The 21,170-nt window shown below is 32.1% G+C and overlaps 3 protein-coding genes and 1 non-coding gene across 5 annotated transcripts; 3 read left to right on the top strand and 1 right to left on the bottom strand.

Moving 5' to 3' along the window:
- LOC109357411 (CASP-like protein 4A3) lies at window positions 5,986-8,295 on the top strand. 2 transcript variants are annotated; one of them, XM_019601374.1, is made up of 3 exons: window positions 5,986-6,698; window positions 7,565-7,710; window positions 7,928-8,104. In XM_019601374.1, the coding sequence occupies exons 1-3, from the start codon at window positions 6,115-6,117 to the stop codon at window positions 7,978-7,980; spliced, it is 783 nt and encodes a 260-aa protein (XP_019456919.1). In that variant the 5' UTR covers window positions 5,986-6,114; the 3' UTR covers window positions 7,981-8,104. The 2 variants fall into 2 exon arrangements, with proteins under 2 accessions (XP_019456919.1, XP_019456912.1); XM_019601367.1 differs by having other exon boundaries at window positions 5,987-6,698; window positions 7,565-7,700; window positions 7,928-8,295.
- Window positions 9,300-9,379, top strand: TRNAL-UAG. The gene has a single exon. It is a non-coding gene; the product is annotated as a tRNA-Leu (tRNA).
- Window positions 12,604-17,354, top strand: LOC109357425 (1-deoxy-D-xylulose 5-phosphate reductoisomerase, chloroplastic-like). Its single transcript, XM_019601387.1, has 12 exons — window positions 12,604-12,773; window positions 13,187-13,365; window positions 13,543-13,629; window positions 13,771-13,896; window positions 13,975-14,037; window positions 14,552-14,701; window positions 14,892-14,959; window positions 15,283-15,394; window positions 15,490-15,594; window positions 15,839-15,960; window positions 16,566-16,712; window positions 17,002-17,354. Exons 1-12 carry the CDS (start codon window positions 12,680-12,682, stop codon window positions 17,168-17,170), a joined length of 1,422 nt encoding a protein of 473 aa, XP_019456932.1. The 5' UTR covers window positions 12,604-12,679; the 3' UTR covers window positions 17,171-17,354.
- LOC109357433 (probable inactive poly [ADP-ribose] polymerase SRO5) lies at window positions 17,854-20,794 on the bottom strand. Its single transcript, XM_019601397.1, is given in 6 exon segments — window positions 17,854-18,101; window positions 18,104-18,118; window positions 18,940-19,035; window positions 19,135-19,268; window positions 19,651-19,898; window positions 20,025-20,794. Coding segments are annotated over 6 exon segments (1,065 nt in total). The 5' UTR covers window positions 20,525-20,794; the 3' UTR covers window positions 17,854-18,029.

Below are 21,170 nucleotides of genomic sequence, written 5' to 3' on the forward strand. Positions count from 1 at the left end.
TCAATGAATTTACACCAAAAACATTGAATCAATGAAAATGCAAATAAATGTCCTTGAATTTTCTTGTAAAGGATAAATAGCCTGAAACAACTTGGTTTAAGAAATAAATTCAAAATTACATAAAAAGTTGACTAGATGGTTACGATTATGATGGAAGGTCTAAAAGTCCTGAAAATATGATACATGTCTAATTGTTTTGGAGATGTTGATCATATCTTAAAAATTGATGTTTCACTTTTTCAACTAATGGAAAGAGAATTGAACTATACTATTGAGACAAAGATGGGTTGTGAATAATGTAGAAGAGGTAGGATAGCCAACCCATGTTTTCAACTTCAAATTTTCAACTCTAAATTGAAATCAATGATAAAGATACATATTAACCATCTATTTTGCTCCATAACCATGTATTTCTTTTATCAAAGACCATATATCACATATTTTTAACAGTGTCTTATCCCATATTCTAAGTCAATCACATGTTGACACGTGAACAAAAGAAAAATTTTAAAAACAAAAATATTAAAAAATAACATTCTAATTGACTTAGGATAAGGAATGAAACATCATTTCAGACATATAATCTTTATCATATACAACTATTTTTTTGTCGGATGCCTAAAAAAAACAATGAGGCTAGTCCACATCAAAGACCATAAACTATAGACTCACTACAAATTTTAATCATTCATCTTTTATATTGAAGCTATTTCAAAAGTGGACCACCGAAAGCAAAAAGAATATAAGAAGCGTTTAAGACTTTTTCAGTCTCTACAAGCAGCTATTCAAAAGTCTAAATATTTAGACTTTACTCACATCTCCAAATGTCAAAAATTAGATTAAGATAATTAGGGACAAGAACATAGATGACTTGGATCATCAAAATTATTTATTAATCCATATACATTTAAATTTTTACTCATTTAATCAATATTTAGACTTAGTAGATGATGTATTTCAAGTTTTTAACATATCCTTTAATTCATTTTAATAGATTAGATTGATTGACAATCCATTTGTTTTTTTATTTTGGAAAATAAATCACTATTAAAAAAACACTCTTCTCAAAATAACTCTTTCAAAAACCTTTATTAATTTTCTTATAGAAATCACTATTTTTTATAAGAAAAGGTTATCTCAAAAAAACCAATATTCAAAAAATCAAAATTTCCACAAAATCATATACTTCAAAAATCACTCTCTCATGAAATCACTTTAAAACCCTTTTTTTTTCCAAAATCGTTTTTTCTTCACAAATTTGTATTTCTAGTTTTTTCTTCACACAAGTACATTTTTAAGATTACTTTTTTTAGAAAAAAAACACTTTACTTTCCTCCTATTGCACTTTTTGATTGTTCCAATCTTTTTTTTTTGGATGATTATATATCCATTCAAATTGATATACGGGTGAATATCATTTGGATATATCTAAACTCATTCATATTAAAATTATATATTTGATTATTTAAATATGTTAATATAGATATATCCAAATTATCTAGATTTGAATATACAGTGAAAATTTTCACGCCTACTTATACCAAACAACTCCACTGCCATTGATTTGCATTCTGGGTGTTGATTTTTCAAATTGATCTGAGACAATGAATTTGATTAGATTTATAAATTTGCTTTTTAATTATCACGAGAACTTTTAGTATTAAAAACTCATCGTGTTTTTGGGTTGACAACAAAATAATTGGGCCTATGTTAAGACCAACCTTATCAATATGGAGAATTAAATTTTGGACCATGTTTATTCTTTGAGTTTAAAATTTCTTACGCTCACACTCACACAATGTAAAGTTTTTTATACTGACAGTATAATATTTATCATTGATTTGAATTACTTTTGTTTGAGAATTAATGATGGTTAATAAATCAATAGTGAATGATTTGATAATAGTATAAAAATCACTTACACTATTAGTTTATCCATATTAAATCCTTATTTTTTTAAACCTCATAGTATCCGCATGAGGATCACATGTCCCAAATCAATGAGAAAACGTCATTCATTCAAAATGAAAAATTATAAAAACAGAAATTAATATTTTAATATTATTTCGTAAAATTTGATTCATTCTAAACATGGAGACATGAAAATTGTAGGACATATGATACTCTTCCCATAATATCCTTCAAATATTTTTTATTGAATAAACGTATTGGTCCAAATTCAACATTAAATTGAGCTAGAGATACCACATTGGTTCTAATACCTTATAAAAAACATTGGTTCTAGTGAGTATTATAAAACTCGGCTCGAACAGACCAGTCTGGCCTGTTCAACTATGAACCGAACATTTAACCGGTCCGAGCCTCTCATCTAATCGGTTTTATATCAAATCGGGTTGACTCGGTCAATTTAAGCCTAAAATTAGTGACTCGAGTGGTCGGATTGGTTAAACCGACCGAGTCAATCAAAAAAAATATTTTTTTTAAAAACAACCAAATTGATGTCGTTTTTAAGTGAAAAACAAGTACTTTTAACTTATTTGTAGTTATGTTTGTCATTTGTTAGTTTACATTATAACAAAATCTTCATTGTTTAATTAAATTTCAAACTTATTGTATGTTTTTGTTGTAGTTAAAACATAGTTCCTATGTTTTTTATGATGTTATCAAATTACTTGTGTCATTTTATAGTAGTAAAATGTTCTTTTTTTATTGTTTAATTAGGCATGATAATGTTTTTAAATTTTGAATATACCATTATTAAATATTGTTACGTATTATGAATTTTTTAGAATTTTTAATGCAAACCGAGTTAACCGGTCCAACCATTAACCCACTGGTTGAACTAGTGACTCATTAACCTAGTACCCTGACCGAGTCATTAACCGGCCCGAGTTTAATAACACTTGTTCTAGTAGTTGTGTATTAATCCGACACAATTACGCAATGATTGTGTTTGTCCAGATATTAATGAGATTATAAGTTACTCAATTGGGTCATGTTTTACAATCACCTAACTAATAAGTTTTTTCATATGATTTTATCATTTTCAGTCACTTTATCAACTATTGTTTGATTACCCAAGAGAGCAATCTAGCACAATAATAATCCTTGTCTAAGATTTTATGCTTCTGATAGAAAAAAACTTGGGATCTGTTTCAGAAGTAGGACTTCTTTATATGTTGAATGTTGTTATCTTTTAAGACTCCAACTATATTATATATTATATACCATAGCTAAATTGCATTTTTATTTGCTCTAAGTTTAAATTCTTTTTCATGACATAAACTAAAATGTGGTAATACCTTACCAAATAAGATATGTTTTCCTTTGCTCTCAGAGTAAGGAGAAATTTTTGCTATGCAGTATATACCAATTCAACACATGTTAAGTTTTTTTATAAAGTCCTTTCAAATTAATTGTCAGTTGTCACAACTTACATTATTCACTATTATTTGTATGCATGTAATGGCAAATGGTTTCAAGTTTTAAGAGTCGCTCTAATTTTCTTAGGGGTACATCGCCCCACTAGATCCTAGAAAGACCAAAAGGTAAGTCAAGTTTTTGATTCTTGAGAGCGAACAATATTGTTAGAAGGAACATACATATATCGAAAATAATTAATTCCTTACGTGAAGAATACTCTTAGTAGTACTAAAAAAATGGTTCAATGAGTTCAAAATTCTTTTATTCCTTTTCTATCCTTTTGTGTTCTTGTGCAGTCTATGCTGACTGACAAAATTGTGTGACATTCTTTCCTCTACAAAGACAAGAAATAATAGAAGTTATATGCTTCTTATGCTCTCTCCAAAAGAAAAGAATATGATTATGTTATTGTCAGCTCATAAAGTGGCTCAAGATAAGTATGGGAGAAAGATGATTTTCAAGGCCATTGTAGGTAGATTCCTGTATAAACCTAACACTACTTTTGATGATAGGGAGAGAGAGATGAAAGTTGTTTTATGAGAAGTATTACAAAGACCTTCATCACTTAGCAGGTTGCTTCCCATAAATGAATGTAATAAGAGTTGGAGGAACCTTTACAATATACGGTTGTCTAAAGTCTGAATGAATTTTTCCCTTCATAATTGAGAGAAACCATCCATCTCTATTCATGTTTCAATTTCTTGTCCCGATCAAATAAAAATATATCACTTAATTAAAAAAAAATTACTAAAAATATACAATAATATTTTTATATTACTTAAATAAAAATAATTGATTAGAAATACAAAGACACAATGATTTTAAGAAAAAAAGTAGATATTGCTTTATTATTGGTATACTATAAAGATTAAAGATAGTCCACTCGCGAAAGAAATCCAATGACTTTTTCTCCATTATAAAAGCTTGTTGGGATTGAAAATGGACCCACTTGGTGATGTTTTGTCTTTATTTGTGTTAGCCAGGCTACTGATCTAAGTCTTCAACAGACCAAATTATTGAGGTTAACCTGCATGTGATGTAATGCAAACATAAAGCTGTCATGTCATACTCAATTTCCCATTATTGTTAAGAGAGTAATATTCACAAAGTGTAAACATTTATACATAATTAATATATTATCTATCATTTATTTATATTATTTTTTTAAGAGTCAATAATAATTATAAAATTGTTACATAGTTGATGCATATATTTTTTCTCTATTTTTAAATGAGTTTTTGTTGTGTGTGTTCATGGGCTGGTAGTTACAATACTAGGAAAAGTAGTTATTCATTAATTTAGTGGAAGGTTATACTTTTAGTTTTTGATAAAATTGGCATGCATTGTATAGATGGTGTAAAAAATAATATTTATAGTATCATTATATATATATATATATATTATTTATATTGAATTATCACTCAATCTTAAATAAAAGTATTAGAGTGCATATATATTATACTATTAGTTTTTTTTAATAGGAAAACTTGTTTCTTTTAGTATCATGTACATGGACATACTATAAAAACCCTCTTTAAATACTTAAATGTTAAGCCTCATTTAGCTTCTCTTTATTTTCCTGTTAAAAGAAAGGTATTATTTTTTGAAGGGTAAGAAAGGTATCCTAAATTCTCAAGGTATTGATACCATATTTTAATAAGTAGCACCAATGTCATGATCATTGTGTGATCACAAACTTTTTTCTTTTTGCCACACATCCATAGTACATATATAGTTAGTATACATCATTTTTTTACTTGTTTACTTGCACTGTAGGCCTTATTTCTCCATCCCCCCTCTAAAATGAACTCCTCAACTTAGAGAAGCCAAATTCAATAGTCAATTAGAGTTTCAATATAAAATGTATGTTTTATTTCTTGATTGATGATATCAGTTAGCAACCCTAGAATGAACTTTTCCTTTTTTCTATTTTTGTTTTAGTATAATTGGTCATATAGTTTAGAAGTAGATTTTTGTCCCTTTCTAATCCCATGTAAACCCAATAGCAAAATATATTTCTCTTTACTTCCCCATCCTCCCCCTCTTTTGAAACAATCATTGTATAAAATACATTTTAAAAAAAGAAGAAAACAAACGACAAAACAAAAAGTAAGAAATGAAGGAAGATGCTTCCTTCACATAAGGAAACTAAGGGTGCTAAGCAACCAGATCCAAGTCAGTGCAAGTATGACCATGAATATCAAAACCTTGAATCAAATCACCTCCTTTAATTTCAAAAAGTAAATAAATAAAATCAACCCATTTTTACGTGGCCATATCTTATTGGACATATGCACTGTAACAATTTCATAAAAGCATCACTAATAATAGTGAAATAAAAATATATTATTGTTCTAATAAAAATATGTTAGTGAATTAAAAATTTTATTATTTTTTGTTATCATTAGTATAAAACAATATATGTGATAATAAATATTTAACATACATCAATAAAATATTAGTCCAATAATTTATTGTTAAATCACTTTGGGACAGACAATCACATACACAAATTAATTCTTTACTTATAAAGAAAAGAAATGCCCTTAATTGTACTAAAAGAAATATTTGATAAAGGGCATGGTTCTACACTGAAAAACATGAACCTAAGAACCCTGACTCTCTCCAACCCAAAATCACACTCTTCTTTATTCCTCTTTCCTTTTCTTCCCCTTTAAAATCCGTTTTTCTAATTTAGCGCAAAACGCAGAGACAGTGTTTAACACAACCATGAAAAATTCGTTGTCGAAAAACACTGAGTCGTTGACTCAGTTAAACTCGCCTCACACTCCTCTCCAAGTCGGATCTTCTCCTCGTTCCGACGCCGGCGACCCCCACTCTCCTCCTCTCACATTCCATTCGCCGGAAAACTCGCCGGTAAATCACCACACAGATAATTCCAGAGCGATCACAATCTTAGGAAACTCCCCGCAACGCTTTCCTCCCCAATCTCCCTCACCATCGCCACTTCCTGTTTCCAATCACCACACCGAGCCGGAGAATGCTCTGCCGCCGGAGTTCGTCGTGAACCGCGCCATGAGGCAGGAGCCTCAGCCGAACGCAACGAATTTCGACCGTCCTGCGGGAAGGGGAAGACAAGGCGGTGAAGACGGCGGCGGCGGGCGGGGGAGAGGGAGGGCGACGGTGGTGAGTCCAGTGAGGACGAAGAGTGTGGGGACGGGGATTACGAGTAAGGCAGCGTTAGGGTTTCGGTTGAGCGAGGTGGTGCTGTGTCTGATTTCGTTTTCGGTGATGGCTGCGGATAAGACTCAAGGTTGGAGTGGTGATTCCTTTGATCGATACAAAGAGTACAGGTTTCTATTTTCCCATTTCTATTTTAATTAGACATTGCAGTTAAGAAACCCTAATGCTTTGTTCCATTAAAGAGTGAGAGAAAAGGTGTGGAGGAATAAAAGCTGTTAGAAATAGAATAGATTTATTTAGTTGGAGAAAATGAAAAAAAAAAAAAAAAGAGAAAGAGGCAGGTATAAATGTTTTAATGATAAAAATATCCCTATAATGTAAAGATTATATTATTGTTTTCTAAATTTTACTTGTTTTTTTTTTGCAACTACCAATGATATCTCTCACCCACCCTTCTACGTAAGGAACAACTAATGTCTTTAGGGTTCATGAATGTCCTCCTAACAAATATTGCTATCAGGAATCGAAACATTTTGTTCATTAACGGTATCTAGTAGAGTCTTATACCACTAGATAAATTCTTTGGTAGTTACAATTTACTTTTAAACAATAAATATGAAGTATGTAAATATAAAAGAAAAATAATGATGGAGAAATATGTTAATAAATAATAATACAATCATTTGTTTTGTTCTCCTATTTTTCATCACATGGGATAGATAGAAAGAGTTTTGTAGCATCTACTTTTTAATTCTCTTCTTTACTTTCTTCACTTCTCTTCCTTGCTTTGTCTACTCTATTATGGGTAAGGAAAATGCTGCAGAAACTAATTTAAAACCATGTTTTCTGTTGCATGATTTTAGTTTTTGGCTCTCTTCTCACACATGTTCCTCTGATTAGTCTTGAATCAAAATATCAAATTGTCAGTGCTACTTGTTATTGGATTGTAGGTTTTTCCTTTCAGTTTCTATTTTCCGAAATTTGTGTCTAACCTGGGTATAGACTGTATTAATGGTGAAGCTGATTGATATGGCAGGTATTGTTTATCAATGAATGTGATAGCATTTGCATACGCAGGGTTTCAAGCATGTGATTTGGTCTACCAATTAGTCACAGGGAAACACATGATCAATCACCACCTGCGCTATCACTTTGATTTCTTCATGGATCAGGCAAGTCAGGGTACACTAAAACTCAATTCCATTTGAGTTTTGCTTCAATTTATGTAAAAATTTACTTTTTATTCTGCCTTAAACTGATCATTTATTGTAGAGTATTATATTTACAACCAATGGGCAACTTTCGTAGTAGCTTTTTCTCTTGTGTAAGGTAAATCACAAATACCTTGCGATATAAAATTCGAAATGGTTTAACATATTTGTGTTAAATTGATGGGCAGGTACTGGCTTATCTTCTGATATCAGCATCATCATCTGCGGCGACCCGGGTTGATGACTGGCAATCAAATTGGGGAAAAGATGAGTTCACAGAGATGGCTAGTGCTTCAATTGGATTGTCCTTCCTTGCTTTTATTGCCTTTGCTATTAGCTCACTCATCTCTGGCTACAACCTCTCTACTGTGTACCCATAGCAACATATTATTTCTAACCTTATATGACCTGTATGTCTATACCTATTCTCTTTTTCCTTTTTCTTCTTCTGTGAAGGAATGCATTCAAGAAAATGTTGATGCCCATGAATTTTTTTATTGTACAGAGAGACTTGTATACATACACTATACTTGCAGGATATATTGTTTATCTTACAGTTTGTAGGGTATAGAAGCAGAACTTTGGTTTGCTTTAAAATGAAAATTTTATTTTAACGTTTACAGTGATTTTTGTTGTGTTTGGTTGAAGAACTTTAGAATTAAAAGGAAATCATTTGTGAGACAGACTCCTTGTTTGGTTAATTATTTCTCCTCCCCCATAATACTATCCTTGTGACTCAATTTGTTTACATGCTTCTAAAACAGACATCACCATAGCATCATTCACCTCTATTTTAAGTTTTTAACTTCCAACATTTTCTCAAACAAGACTATAACTAATGCCTTAGTTCCTCAACAAAACCCATGAAACATGGTTGTCCAAAAACACACACTCTGTCATGCATTTTCTGAAACAAAGCACGTAAATAGTGAAATGCTTAAAACTTTGTATGCAAAGTGAAACAATGCCAAGACGTATATACCAATTCAAGTTGAACCCCAACATCATGATTAATTCTTGGAGGTGTTTTCTTTGATGGATCAGTTTTAACGGTTACAACAATTGAATATGAAGGAGTGAGTAAAGTTCTCATGTCCTTGGCATGAATGAGAATGAGATGGGTGGTTCCAGGAAAAGAGATCGTCCCCTCGTCATAAAATCGAAGTAGGTTTCTGGTCCTTGCGAGAGAATATCTCATCGGACTAATCTCCTTTGCACTACAAGAAAACACTGGATTTTTTTTGTCAAAAGCCTGAATTGGGAAGGAGAAAAGGAATTTATCATGGGTTGGGGATCGTGTACTGGAAGATTCTGACAAAACAATGGTACTAAAAAATTCAAGGATTTTTTCAAAATGTTAAAATTTATCTCCTCATATCATTTTTATTTATGAAAATAGTTAGAAATCAATGTAACGCTTATCAATGTTCAATATTTTGGTTGTAAAATAAATAATATGATTTAAGTTTTTTTCAAATTACATTCATTCTTGATGAGCAGAATCAACTTAGGATACGCATTAGTTAAGTAATCTTTATTGAACAAACATAATAACAAGTTGACAGTTTGGCCGAGTGGTCTAAGGCGCCAGATTTAGGCTCTGGTCCGAAAGGGCGTGGGTTCAAATCCCACAGCTGTCACTATTTTTACATATATTTTGTTGGAAAAACCAAAACCTTTCCCATTTTCTTCAATCATTTGTTTTTTCGATTTATTAATCCTTTGTTATTCCCGAATCCTTCTCCCTCTTTCATACCTACAAATGAAACATTCTTGCCAAAGAATGGTGGGACTTTTCCTTCTATAATAACTCCTCCTACACGTTTTCACATCAATTCCTTCGTTTGCTTTTCATTGTTAAGGTATACCATCCCTTTTTATAACTCATCATATTCAATGCTCATACATATTCGCTTTACAGTGGTTTCCTACCATTTTATTTGCTTGTTTTTTGAGTTACATGGTCATAGCGTTCTGTGTTTTTACTTGTGTACAAATTGATTATGAATATGTCTATGATTATTTGAGTGTTTTTCTAACTTATTCTGCTCCATACCAAATGATTTTTTATGGAAAATTTAAGTGGCGCTAAGTTTAGTTTGATATATGTTTTGCAAGTAATATAGTTATTTAGGAAACTTATGGACGAGGTCTACAAGTTTGGGAAATCGTGAAATAATTATATGAAATTCGACTTAGAAATCAACTTAAAAAAGGTTTTGTATTGTTTTTAGTTGGTTAGATCATTCAGTCGGACTAGATAATATCACGACGTCAAATATAATTACATATTAGATAATTTATGTTTTAATTGAGAAGTTTAATTTTTAGGAATCAAATATTAATAACTTTAAATAAAAAAATATATTTTGTATCAATTTTATTCATTAAAAAAGATATTACACTAAAGTATATGTTGAGACTCTAAAAGAAAATTTTCAAGTTTTTGTGTAGAAGATAAGAGTTAGAAAATATGGGATATATTTGTGGGAGAGATGAAACCACTTAAATGTGTTAAGCCTATCATCAAACATGTAGTTGTTTGAGAGAAAATGAGATTGATTTGAGGAGAAGATAAGTGAGGTAGAAAATATGAGAGAGATTTGTGAGAGAGGATTACATCCTATCATTAATGAAATTCCATTATTATTTGGATGAGGATTACAAATTCCTTATCCTCATTTTTATCACATCCTTAGAAAAAGGTAATTCATATCCCATCCAATCTAAATGGAAATAGGTTGATATTATTAAGAAGTATTACATTTTCACTAACATTTTTTTATTTGTTTTCTAAGGAATAGAAGAAAAGGTAAAATTAATAAAAAAAATGATTGGTATATTAATGATGATATAATTAGGAGGAAAAAAATGAGCATGGCTTAAAAATGTAGAACAACAGCCATTTCTAAACAAAATAAAAAGCTTAAAACAACATAAGATACAAATGGAGGAAGTATAAAATTTTATGTGGGTTAAAAATGTTGAATTTTCTTCTTTTATTTTTTCTCTATTATTAGAGAAGGTTTCCTAACAATATTTAGATGGATGAGATAAAAATATATAAAAAAAACAAGATAAAAATCCTAAAATTTATCTTCAACCCTATCAAGTATTTTGTCGGATGAAAGGAGGTGGAATAATGATGATTGGTGCAACAAGATCAATTTACCATTGTGTCTCACCCAAGTTTTTTTTTTCATTATATTAAATGGTTGTTGATATTAATAATTTAAAATCCACCAACTTATTCCCTAAATAAAATTTTAATCCTTTTTTTCTCAAATCAATGAATGTATTAATTTTTTATCATATTTTCTTTATCTGTTATTATAGAGTTTAGTAAAAGTATATTGTAGGATGATATTAAGTATAAAAACTATTTTAGGTACTTAAAAATAATGTACTTAGTTTTATATAAAAATACAGAAATTAGAAATATTAAAATATTTAATGTTTGTTTCATTAAGTAATGAAAATCACTTAAAAAAGTATTGGAAAACACTTTTTATGGGAGAACTTAAAAACATTTAATAGAAAATCAAATATTAATTTGAATAAACTTTTTAATAAATATCATGAAAGTATTGTTTAAGTAAAAAAGAAAAAGGAAATATTGTCTTCATAAGTATCAAGATATTTTAATACAAAAGTAATATATTTAGTTTTCAAATACTATTTTTTTCTTCTATATTCCTTAAACAATATTTCTATAACACGCAACACAATAATGTTTCTGTACACAAAACAAAAATGTGCATGCATTTAATTTCTTAAATTAAAATTTGAAACATAAATTATTGTATGAATAATTAAAATTGTAAAAATAAATATTTCTGGAGCGCAATTGACTGGACTATGATACGATAGAAAAATAAATGAAGATCAGCTAAGGCCTAAGAAGTAAGAAACTTGAATATCATAACCACTTTAGTGTGTTTTATTTGGTGCTATCAAAAATATCATATGATCTAATAGTTAAGAAATTAATTCCTTATAAATATGTAATGGTTAATCATAATACATGTTGCTCATAAAAATTAAATATTTAATATATTAATATTATGATATTTAGCAAAACTTTAGACTATTTGAATAATGTTTTACTTGAGTGTATTTGTTAGATTGAAATATTGAATGCAAATAACCCAAATACATAGTCAACACCTAACAGGGATTAAACCGTAATATAAGAGTTGAAGGAAGAGTACTGATTCCACACTTTGCACATCCTTCTCACTTTGTGTTCGTGTTAGAAAAATGCTACTACTATATAAATTTATAAAATATATTATATATTCGTAGAAGTTATGTGAGTGACTAATATATTATATCACAATTTCAATATTTATGTATTAGTTTTATGATGAAATCGTATACATTACTTTTTTCACAAACTTAATAACTATTAATATATATAAATAAATAAATAAATGATTGATGATATATTAATCCCTTAACATTTTCTACATACAATCCACTGAATCATATAGTTTAATCTTTTATTTAATGAATTTCACTCAATAAGTAGAAAGTGTGTTAATGTATTTAAGAGATATCTAAATGTGCTGCTTTGTACTTTGATTTAGCAAATTGTACTTTTGAATATGTACCCAAAAAATTCTTCAAAAATGTATATATCGATATGGTAAGCACTATCATTTATGATTCATATTTTTTATCATTAAATCTTAAATAAAATAAAAGTAATATAAATTAAGATAATAATGAAAAAACATAAACTCTACTTTAGATTCAATGATAATAATGACTTTAATTATATAACATATAAACTGACCCAATGTTATGGGACAGAAGATTGTAGTCACAACCCAATCCATTTTTGGCTCTATTAAACTAAGTCATATCATTGTAGCAGCACCATATAAAAAAACTGTAATCACAATTCAATATTCATACTCAGCTTTTGTTCATTTGTCATGGCTCTAAGTTTGTCTTCTCCTGCTGAAGTGAAGTCACTTTTTTTCACTGATTCCTTCAAGTCCAACACTCCCATCACTGCTAAATTCCCAGGTTCTTCCTTTTCCAATTTTCTTAACTTTCTTTCATGTTTGCTGGGAAAATTTTAAAGTCAACAACTTTATACAGAACACCCCATTTTATTGTTTTCAAATTTTTGCTAGTATTTGCTCTTGCTTGTAATTTTTTATATTTTCTTCAAATTGATGCTGATAAGAATATTGTGTTATGAGTTTTGTATATAGTACCATTATCGTGTACTATATTGATGTCGTGGTTGTTATATACTATGATGTTTTGTTTTGTGAGAGACAATATTTGTCATGTGTTTTAATGTCAATTGCATAGAACATAGTATGTTTTAGTCTTTGACCAATTGTGATGGTTAGGTGAAATTCAACTTAAAGTGGTGATTCCATGATTCCAATCATTGACACATGTCTGATCATTTGATTCTCAAATCTCAGGTAGTTTTTCTATGAAAAGAAAAGATAGTGGAGCGACGGTTGGAAGACGAGTTTATTGCTCCGCGCAGGCACCACCACCAGCCTGGCCAGGACGAGCGGTACCAGAAGCAACTCGCAAGACTTGGGAGGGGCCAAAACCCATCTCCATTGTCGGGTCTACAGGCTCAATTGGAACTCAGGTATCAGTGGAGATGGAATTCATCTCCCTGTAATTGTGTAGCATGATTAGTTGTAACATAATAATATGTTGGATTGACAAAATTGATTGTTCCTTGTAGATGTAGCTTTACTTGCATTTGTCTCTTATTCTTTGATTCTTTGATGCAGTGCATCTTATCCCCTTTATGCTTTTGTAGACACTAGATATTGTGGCTGAGAATCCAGATAAGTTTAGAGTTGTAGCACTTGCAGCTGGTTCAAACATTACTCTTCTTGTGGATCAGGTAAACGATTGATTCCAAGCATGTAGCAGAACTCTCGATTTATTTGTCTATCTATGACCACCATTAAATTAAATCTGAAATTTCTAGACCCTTAGTGTACTTGATTTATTCACTCCCTTCTAATATTATTATATTGCACAGATAAAGAGATTTAAGCCTCAACTTGTTTCTGTTAGAAATGAGGCTTTAGTTGCGGAACTTGAAGAGGCTTTAAATGGTGTTGAACAAAAACCTGAGATCATCCCTGGAGAACAGGGAATCATTGAGGTGAACATCTGGTTTGTTCATATGGCCTAATTTGTCTTAGAAAGCCGATATTATTTTTCATACGTTATATATTCTCAGGTTGCTCGTCACCCAGATGCAGTCAGCGTTGTCACCGGAATAGTAGGCTGTGCAGGACTCAAGGTAACATTTTGTACCACTATTTTCAGCTCTTCATGGTCACCAATTTATTTGGTTTGCTATATAACCAAGTCTACTGTGTTCATGTGTCCACATATTTTTTCGTCAAGTCTAGTGGAAAATAGTGAACCATGCTTATCAAATTTATTTTTGTGCATTGATTGTTTGAAAGGAGAATGATCCACTAAAGCTTCAAAGATCATGGATGTCATTCTGTACATATACGATAGTATACAGGAATCAAGTTACAGAAAAGTCAAAATAGAATGAAAAAATGAATAAAGGAAGAAATGAAGTATAATATAATTGCATACAGTGATCCATAGCCTACTGTGTGAACTAGTAATTTTTTCAGTTGCAAGTTTATTGCTAGTTTGTTCCCGATATCAGTGAATATGCATTTTAATTTAAAAAGTCCGTAACGAGAGAGAAAAGACACGAAACTAAAGATGGTATTTGTTATCACTTATCCGACAACAGATATTACACAGCTGAAATACCTTTCATTGTTTATTAGCCAACAGTTGCTGCGATAGAAGCTGGGAAAGACATAGCTTTGGCTAACAAAGAGACACTGATTGCTGGAGGTCCTTTTGTTCTTCCGCTTGCAAAGAAGCATAACATAAAAATATTGCCTGCTGATTCAGAGCATTCTGCCATTTTTCAGGTATGAAAGCACATATAACCTTTTAATAAACATGCATGTCAAACAAGATCGACCGATTCTAGATATGCCCATGTCATTTTCTACTCATATTATTCTCTGCCCGTGGCATCTTTTTTATTGAACTCAAGCAAATTATTTTATCATTCTGCTCCAATTATTGTTGCGGAAACTTAAATATTTTTCACTTCAGTGTATCCAGGGGTTGCCGGAGGGTGCACTTAGGAAAATTATTTTAACTGCATCTGGAGGTTCTTTCAGGTGGGTAGACTGAACCCAGTGTGTCTACATTTTTTCTGTTTTGAAGCTTGAAAAGGGTCAAGGTTTTACTGCTCTGTGCTTTATGTTGGAAACATTTCCTTTTTCCAAAATAAATGGAAACTGAATAGGAGTATATAGCACTCTAAGTTTTCTTATGTATGTCTGAATTTGAGATTGCTGTTAACTTATCAAAACAAGATTGAGATCTGTTGAACCAAAATTCTTTGATCATGGAAAACCTTGAATTGTTCCTCCCTTAGTTCTATTTCCTGCTTCTATATAACCAACCTGACTTTATGCACCATTTTCTTGGTGATTGACAGGGATTGGCCTGTAGAAAAACTAAAAGATGTTAAGGTTGCTGATGCATTAAAGCATCCCAACTGGAGTATGGGAAAAAAGATAACCGTGGACTCTGCTACCCTTTTCAATAAGGTTTATTTCTTTCTAATGTAATGTTTTGGATGAAAATGCCTTCTAATTATGCTGTCTGATTTTCTAAGCTGAGGTAAACTTCTTCTACTTTGCAGGGTCTAGAAGTAATTGAAGCACATTACTTGTTTGGAGCTGACTATGATGACATTGACATTGTCATTCATGCTCAATCAATCATACATTCAATGATTGAAACACAGGTTTAACCCTTATACTATGTTGTGTTACCATCTCTTTACAATATCCATATTTTCTGATATCTATATATATGATGAACAATAGCACCTACAAGTTCCTGGTGTTTGCTAAATCAGCGAAGGCGTTTGGTGAACTACTGTAGTCTTTAGTTCATATATATTGATATGGAAAAAGGAATAGAAGAAAGGGTACAGAAATCATTAGATATTGTTATTTATCTAATGGCAAATCATTTGTTAATTCCAGGACTCATCTGTTCTGGCACAGTTGGGGTGGCCGGATATGCGGTTGCCAATCCTCTATACATTATCATGGCCTGACAGAGTTCAATGTTCTGAAGTAACTTGGCCTCGCCTCGATCTTTGCAAGTAATATTATTTTTCCCAGATGCTTACACATTTTGACTCCATTAACAATCTCCAGTCCTTCATAAAATAGACAGATGCACTTAATATCAAATTTTTAAATTCTGTAGCCTTTTATGTTAAAATGAAATCTTATAGTCTGAGAAGAATAATCAAAAGCATGAATGATCAGATAATTTCATTTGTTCTCCATTTTGGCTACTTGCAAAGCTTCCATCAGGGATTATATTTCATTCTTCATGCCATGAAATGTAGATCGGAGTTTCAGAACATTATCATGGCATTATCATCTGCTTCAACCTCCCCTTTGTCTTCTTTTTTTTGATTTGGACCAAATCTGTTAGCTTTCTGCAAGTTTAGTCTTGTGAATATTGTGAAGGAATACTAAGCTGGGTACATCATATCTTTCATATGGGTTAATTCTCAAGTAGCATCTTGGGAAAGGCATAAACTATGATAGTATAGTTTTTATTTCTCTGTGTGTTCTTTACAATCATGAAATTTTAGTATGGATGGTGAATCATGTAATTCAGGTTAGAATTGGCATATGAAAATTGTTATTATTTGTTAGTTTGGTTGACAGCCAATTTTGAAATGTGGTTATGCAGGCTTGGTTCATTAACATTTAAAGCTCCTGACAATGTTAAGTATCCGTCGATGAATCTTGCCTACGCTGCTGGCCGTGCTGGAGGCACCATGACAGGAGTTCTTAGTGCAGCAAATGAGAAAGCTGTAGAATTGTTTATTGATGAAAAGTAAGAATAACACGTGCTGCAATAAGAATTTTGCTCTATGTTTATATCTTTACATGGAACTTTCTACCTCATCGCGATGGTTCTTATGTTAGTCGGGTGGCCAAGGTGGGGATGGAGCAAGTGAGTCTGTCGTTACTTCCACGGCTCGCGTTATGCTTGCCGCCTGAGGAAGCTCACATTATGTTATTAGTTTTGAAGTGTCTATACACAATAGACTACAATAGGTGTGTTATTGTAATGTAAATTGAAATCTTTTCTGACTGGCTGTTTTGCTGTTTCCACTTTCCAGGATTAGCTATTTGGACATTTTCAAGGTTGTGGAGCTAACATGTGAGAAGCATCAAAATGAGTTGGTAACATCGCCTTCCCTCGAGGAAATTGTTCACTATGACCAGTGGGCGCGAAAATTTGCTGCTAGTCTACAGAGCTCGTCGGTTTTGACCCCTGTTTCAGCATGAAACTGACTTAAGAAAAAAGGAATGTACATGATTTCTGCCAAATGCACCATAATTTATGTGGGCATTGAAGTAAATTGTATATCAGTATACAATATAGTATGATGCATTCCCCAAATATTGAAGATAAGAGAAGTCTTTAGTTAATGGAATCTTTAGATTATATTTAATTGATCTTCTCATATTTTTGTTGCAATTTCATTGAAAATCACTTACCTGAATTTTAGTATTTATATGTCACCAAGAACCTGTGAGTTTAACCTAAATCTAAACAAATTATATAATTATGTTACAATTAGCTGCAACGATAACATGCGACTTGCGTCAAATGGTGATTTGACTTTATAATCATTCTGCTGAAAGTAACCAACCCGGTTGAACCATTGAACACTTATTATTCAAACCTATCCAACATATTGGTTCCTCAGCAGTTTGTCAGGTACAAATTAATTGTATGTGTGTGTTTCATAATTGCAACAGCAAAGTTTATATAGATGTAATTTCTTGCATAACAAAATAAGTCGACTTTATGAGGAAAATAAATAAATATATGCATTAAACAATTACATTATTAAAATGTTGTAGACCAACTAAGTAGTCAGAGTAATGACAAATTGACAATAACCCAATGTGTTAGAAAGCTTAATCTACCTTAAGTGCATTATTCACGGGTATAACCTTCCAAATAAGAAGAAAGAAAAACCTCTTGCTATACTATACCCAACATCAAAAGAAAACAAGTATCCACCGAGGAATAAAAAATGTTTCAAATGCCAGTGCTTTTTAAGCAGTAAATGAAATCCAAAATCTAAGTGTCAACTCCAATATTCTACTCTATTAATCCTTTATCAACTAACAGGTTTCATGTGAAGGACTTCATTCCACCCCGTTGCGGCCTGGCCAGTTGCCATTCTTTGACCTTATTGGCTTCAAGCAGCTTGCAGGTATTTTCTGGACGAAATAAACAAACTCACCAAGTTAGATTCGAAAATCAATGCATAGTAAAATGAACAATGCAGCGCATACTGTCAGAATGTTCATATCACTACAGAAATTTTGCTGCCAGAGATTGCAGATAACATCTAACTCTTGCAATATGGTTTAAATGAAGAGGGAAAGGGAAAGTGGGAGTAATTTCCAGAATGGTGAAAAACGGTGTAGTTTTGATCTCTTTTAATTTCAATAGTTGATTTTTCCTTAGGAAGGGTGAATAAACTAGAAGAGCTGGAATTACATTACTTTCCAATTGAGAGGATCTGAATTAAGGTCAAATCATATTCTTACTTCCAAATGGTCATTTAACTATTATGTTCAACTAATCTCAAGTTCCAACAAGATCTCCCTCACTTTGAAGCCAAATTTACTTCAAGCATTCCCATAATAATCCAGAAGTTGGAAGTACATGGACCCACATTCAAATTGAGCTTAGATGTAGATGAAAATTTATATTTCCATGTATAAGGAATCTTATTAACAGATTTTCCAAATTCAATGGAAGGTTAAAATTGACTGACGCCCACAGCTTCAAATAAGCAGCAAAATATGCAATTATAAAAAACGTTAGGGAAAGCAATTGTGCATATGCATATCGATATTATATAGACAAATTTTCTGATCCAGCATCTCAAAACCTCAATATATACAGAATAGTAAATTTCAATCCAAAAGACCAGTATGTACAATGTTAGTCATTTCATACATAAGAAAAAGTGCCAAAAAGACATACTTAAACTTTATGAAGATCAAAATGCCCAGAAAGTGAACATACGTACCCTGGCTCTGAAAGTTTTGATGATCGAAGCCAGCAATGTGTCCCCCGCTATTACTCTCACTTTTTGTATCAGCTCCTGTCGTGAAATCTTTTTTTCCTGTTAAACAAAGGAAGCTCAATAAGTGACAACGATGATTTCAGTAGAGAAAAATGACGGACATTCTCGAAACTCCAGAAGCAAATCAGAATCACCTACGGCATAATCTTTGTGGTACTTGTTGATCATGATAATATCAGGTGAAGGCAAAGTCCTGGAAAGCAAAGCAATTAGAGCTGGGAATGGCATCCAAGGCGAAGTTGGTCTCAATGGTTGTTCAATCCTCACACGCCCTACAAAATTTAACATAAGCAGAAGTTCATAACAGTATCTCTGACTTGATGAATCACAAAATTACCAGGTAACCATGTCTAAAATTGCAGTTAGGTTTCGTTAATAGCAACTGCACACAATAAGGTAATGTGGCCATAATTGTGAAAATTACCAAACCTGCATTATTGCAGCCGCTGCAAATGCAATTTAGAAATGCAGTTATTTTATGTTAACTGCAATTGCAGAACATCAATTTGGAGAGAATATGTAACCATAATTGTGGAAACTGTCAAACCCACAATGTTGTGGCCTAGGCAATTGCAACTCAATTTAAAACCCTACCAGATAATTTAGTAAAAACACAAATAAACAGCAAACAAAAACAAATAACTAAACACAAACCTGCGGATAAAGATGAAGGAAGCTTGAAACTTAAGACAAACTCAGGCAAAACATGAGTGTTGATCTTGCTGCACCAAACAACATACTCCTTTGGAGCTGAAACACTCTCTATCACACCGGAATCAAACTCTTCAGAACTCGGACCCCATTGATCAGAACCAGATTGCACTAGCTCTGTCCTCCCTAGTATAACGCGACACAACAACATGTGCCTCAGACCGTGTTTGTCAGCAACACTCCTTTTCACACTGATCAATTCAATTCCACAATATCAATATCAATATAATAACCACAATTACACAAGAACACTTAACAACGATCACAAAATGCAAATAATTAAACAATTCAAACAATTAAACAAAATTCACGTGTACCTTTCGAGAGGAGAATCCTCTGGAGATAGACGCAGTCCATTATTCAGATTCTTCCCACCGAAACCGTGTTCAACAATATCATCAATCTCTCCCTTACTCGAAGCTCCATACCAAGCATACTTAACGTTAGGATCTCCCTCGCGCAATTTCGCCATCGCACGCATGAAAATCTGGAAGCATTGAACCTTCGCCTGCAGCATCACGTTTGAACGAATGTTCCTACGAACCACATCCACCTCAGGTTTCACCCCGAGCGATTCCAACCACCGAACGAATTTGCTCTCCATAACATTGCTAACCTTCTCACCTTCCTCCATTTTAGCGAACCTTTCGTCAAACACCGTGCGCCGCGGCTGCACAGTGCTGACAATTTCTCCGCCGCCGCTAGAAGCGCAGCTCTCGGAATCAGAAGTAGCGTCACCATCAACGTCACCGTAAACGTGATAGTTAACGGACTTCTTAGACGATCGGTTAACGGAACGGTTATTATGTCGGTCCATGGTGGGAAACGGAGGAAAAGAAAAGAATAAGGGTAAGAGAAATTGAAAGTAAAAGAATGAATGAGAAATGTGAGAAAGAGATTTAAAAAATCATTTGATATATGCAAATATGGAAAAACTTGGTGGGAAAGAAAAGGAAATAGTTTGTTGGAAAAAAAAGTGTTAGTGAAAGGAAGTGGTTTAAAAAATAACGGGAACCGCCACCATGTGTGAAAAGAAGGTGGATTTTGAGTATGGCGGTGTAGAAGATTGGTGGCGCTAACAGTTTTTTTTTCTTTCAATAAGTGCATGCTTGAGGAATAAGGCTAAGTCAAAATATCGTCAACTATTATATTACTTGTGCCACACACATGGATTTTGTTTTTTTAATTTTAGTTATACTAGCGTGCTGACATGCACTGCCGTGCCTGTCAACCCGCTTTCCTATCGTCGTTTGTAATGTATAGTTTGTATTTTATAAATTCAAATATAATTTTTTGCGCTAAATTTTTGGTTCAATTTATTCAATTGGTCTAATATTCAATTTTTTAAATACACTTTTAAAATAAGAAGATAATAAGGATAAAATAAGAAAATAATATTATATGGTTTTTTGGTAAAAATAAAATGATATTAAGGGCAAAATAGGAAAACACAAATTACACTA

The sequence above is a fragment of the Lupinus angustifolius genome, chromosome LG01 (genome assembly GCF_001865875.1).
Source record: "Lupinus angustifolius cultivar Tanjil chromosome LG01, LupAngTanjil_v1.0, whole genome shotgun sequence".
Lineage (NCBI taxonomy): Eukaryota > Viridiplantae > Streptophyta > Magnoliopsida > Fabales > Fabaceae > Lupinus > Lupinus angustifolius.

Coding starts and splice junctions, on each gene's coding strand:
- LOC109357425 (XM_019601387.1), top strand. CDS start 12,680: ATGGCTCTAAGTTTGTCTTCTCCTGCTGAAGTGAAGTCACTTTTTTTC. Junction 12,774..13,186: donor CATCACTGCTAAATTCCCAG/GTTCTTCCTTTT, acceptor CTCAAATCTCAG/GTAGTTTTTCTATGAAAAGA. Junction 15,595..15,838: donor ATTCAATGATTGAAACACAG/GTTTAACCCTTA, acceptor TGTTAATTCCAG/GACTCATCTGTTCTGGCACA.
- LOC109357411 (XM_019601367.1), top strand. CDS start 6,115: ATGAAAAATTCGTTGTCGAAAAACACTGAGTCGTTGACTCAGTTAAAC. Junction 6,699..7,564: donor GATCGATACAAAGAGTACAG/GTTTCTATTTTC, acceptor TTGATATGGCAG/GTATTGTTTATCAATGAATG. Junction 7,701..7,927: donor TTGATTTCTTCATGGATCAG/GCAAGTCAGGGT, acceptor ATTGATGGGCAG/GTACTGGCTTATCTTCTGAT.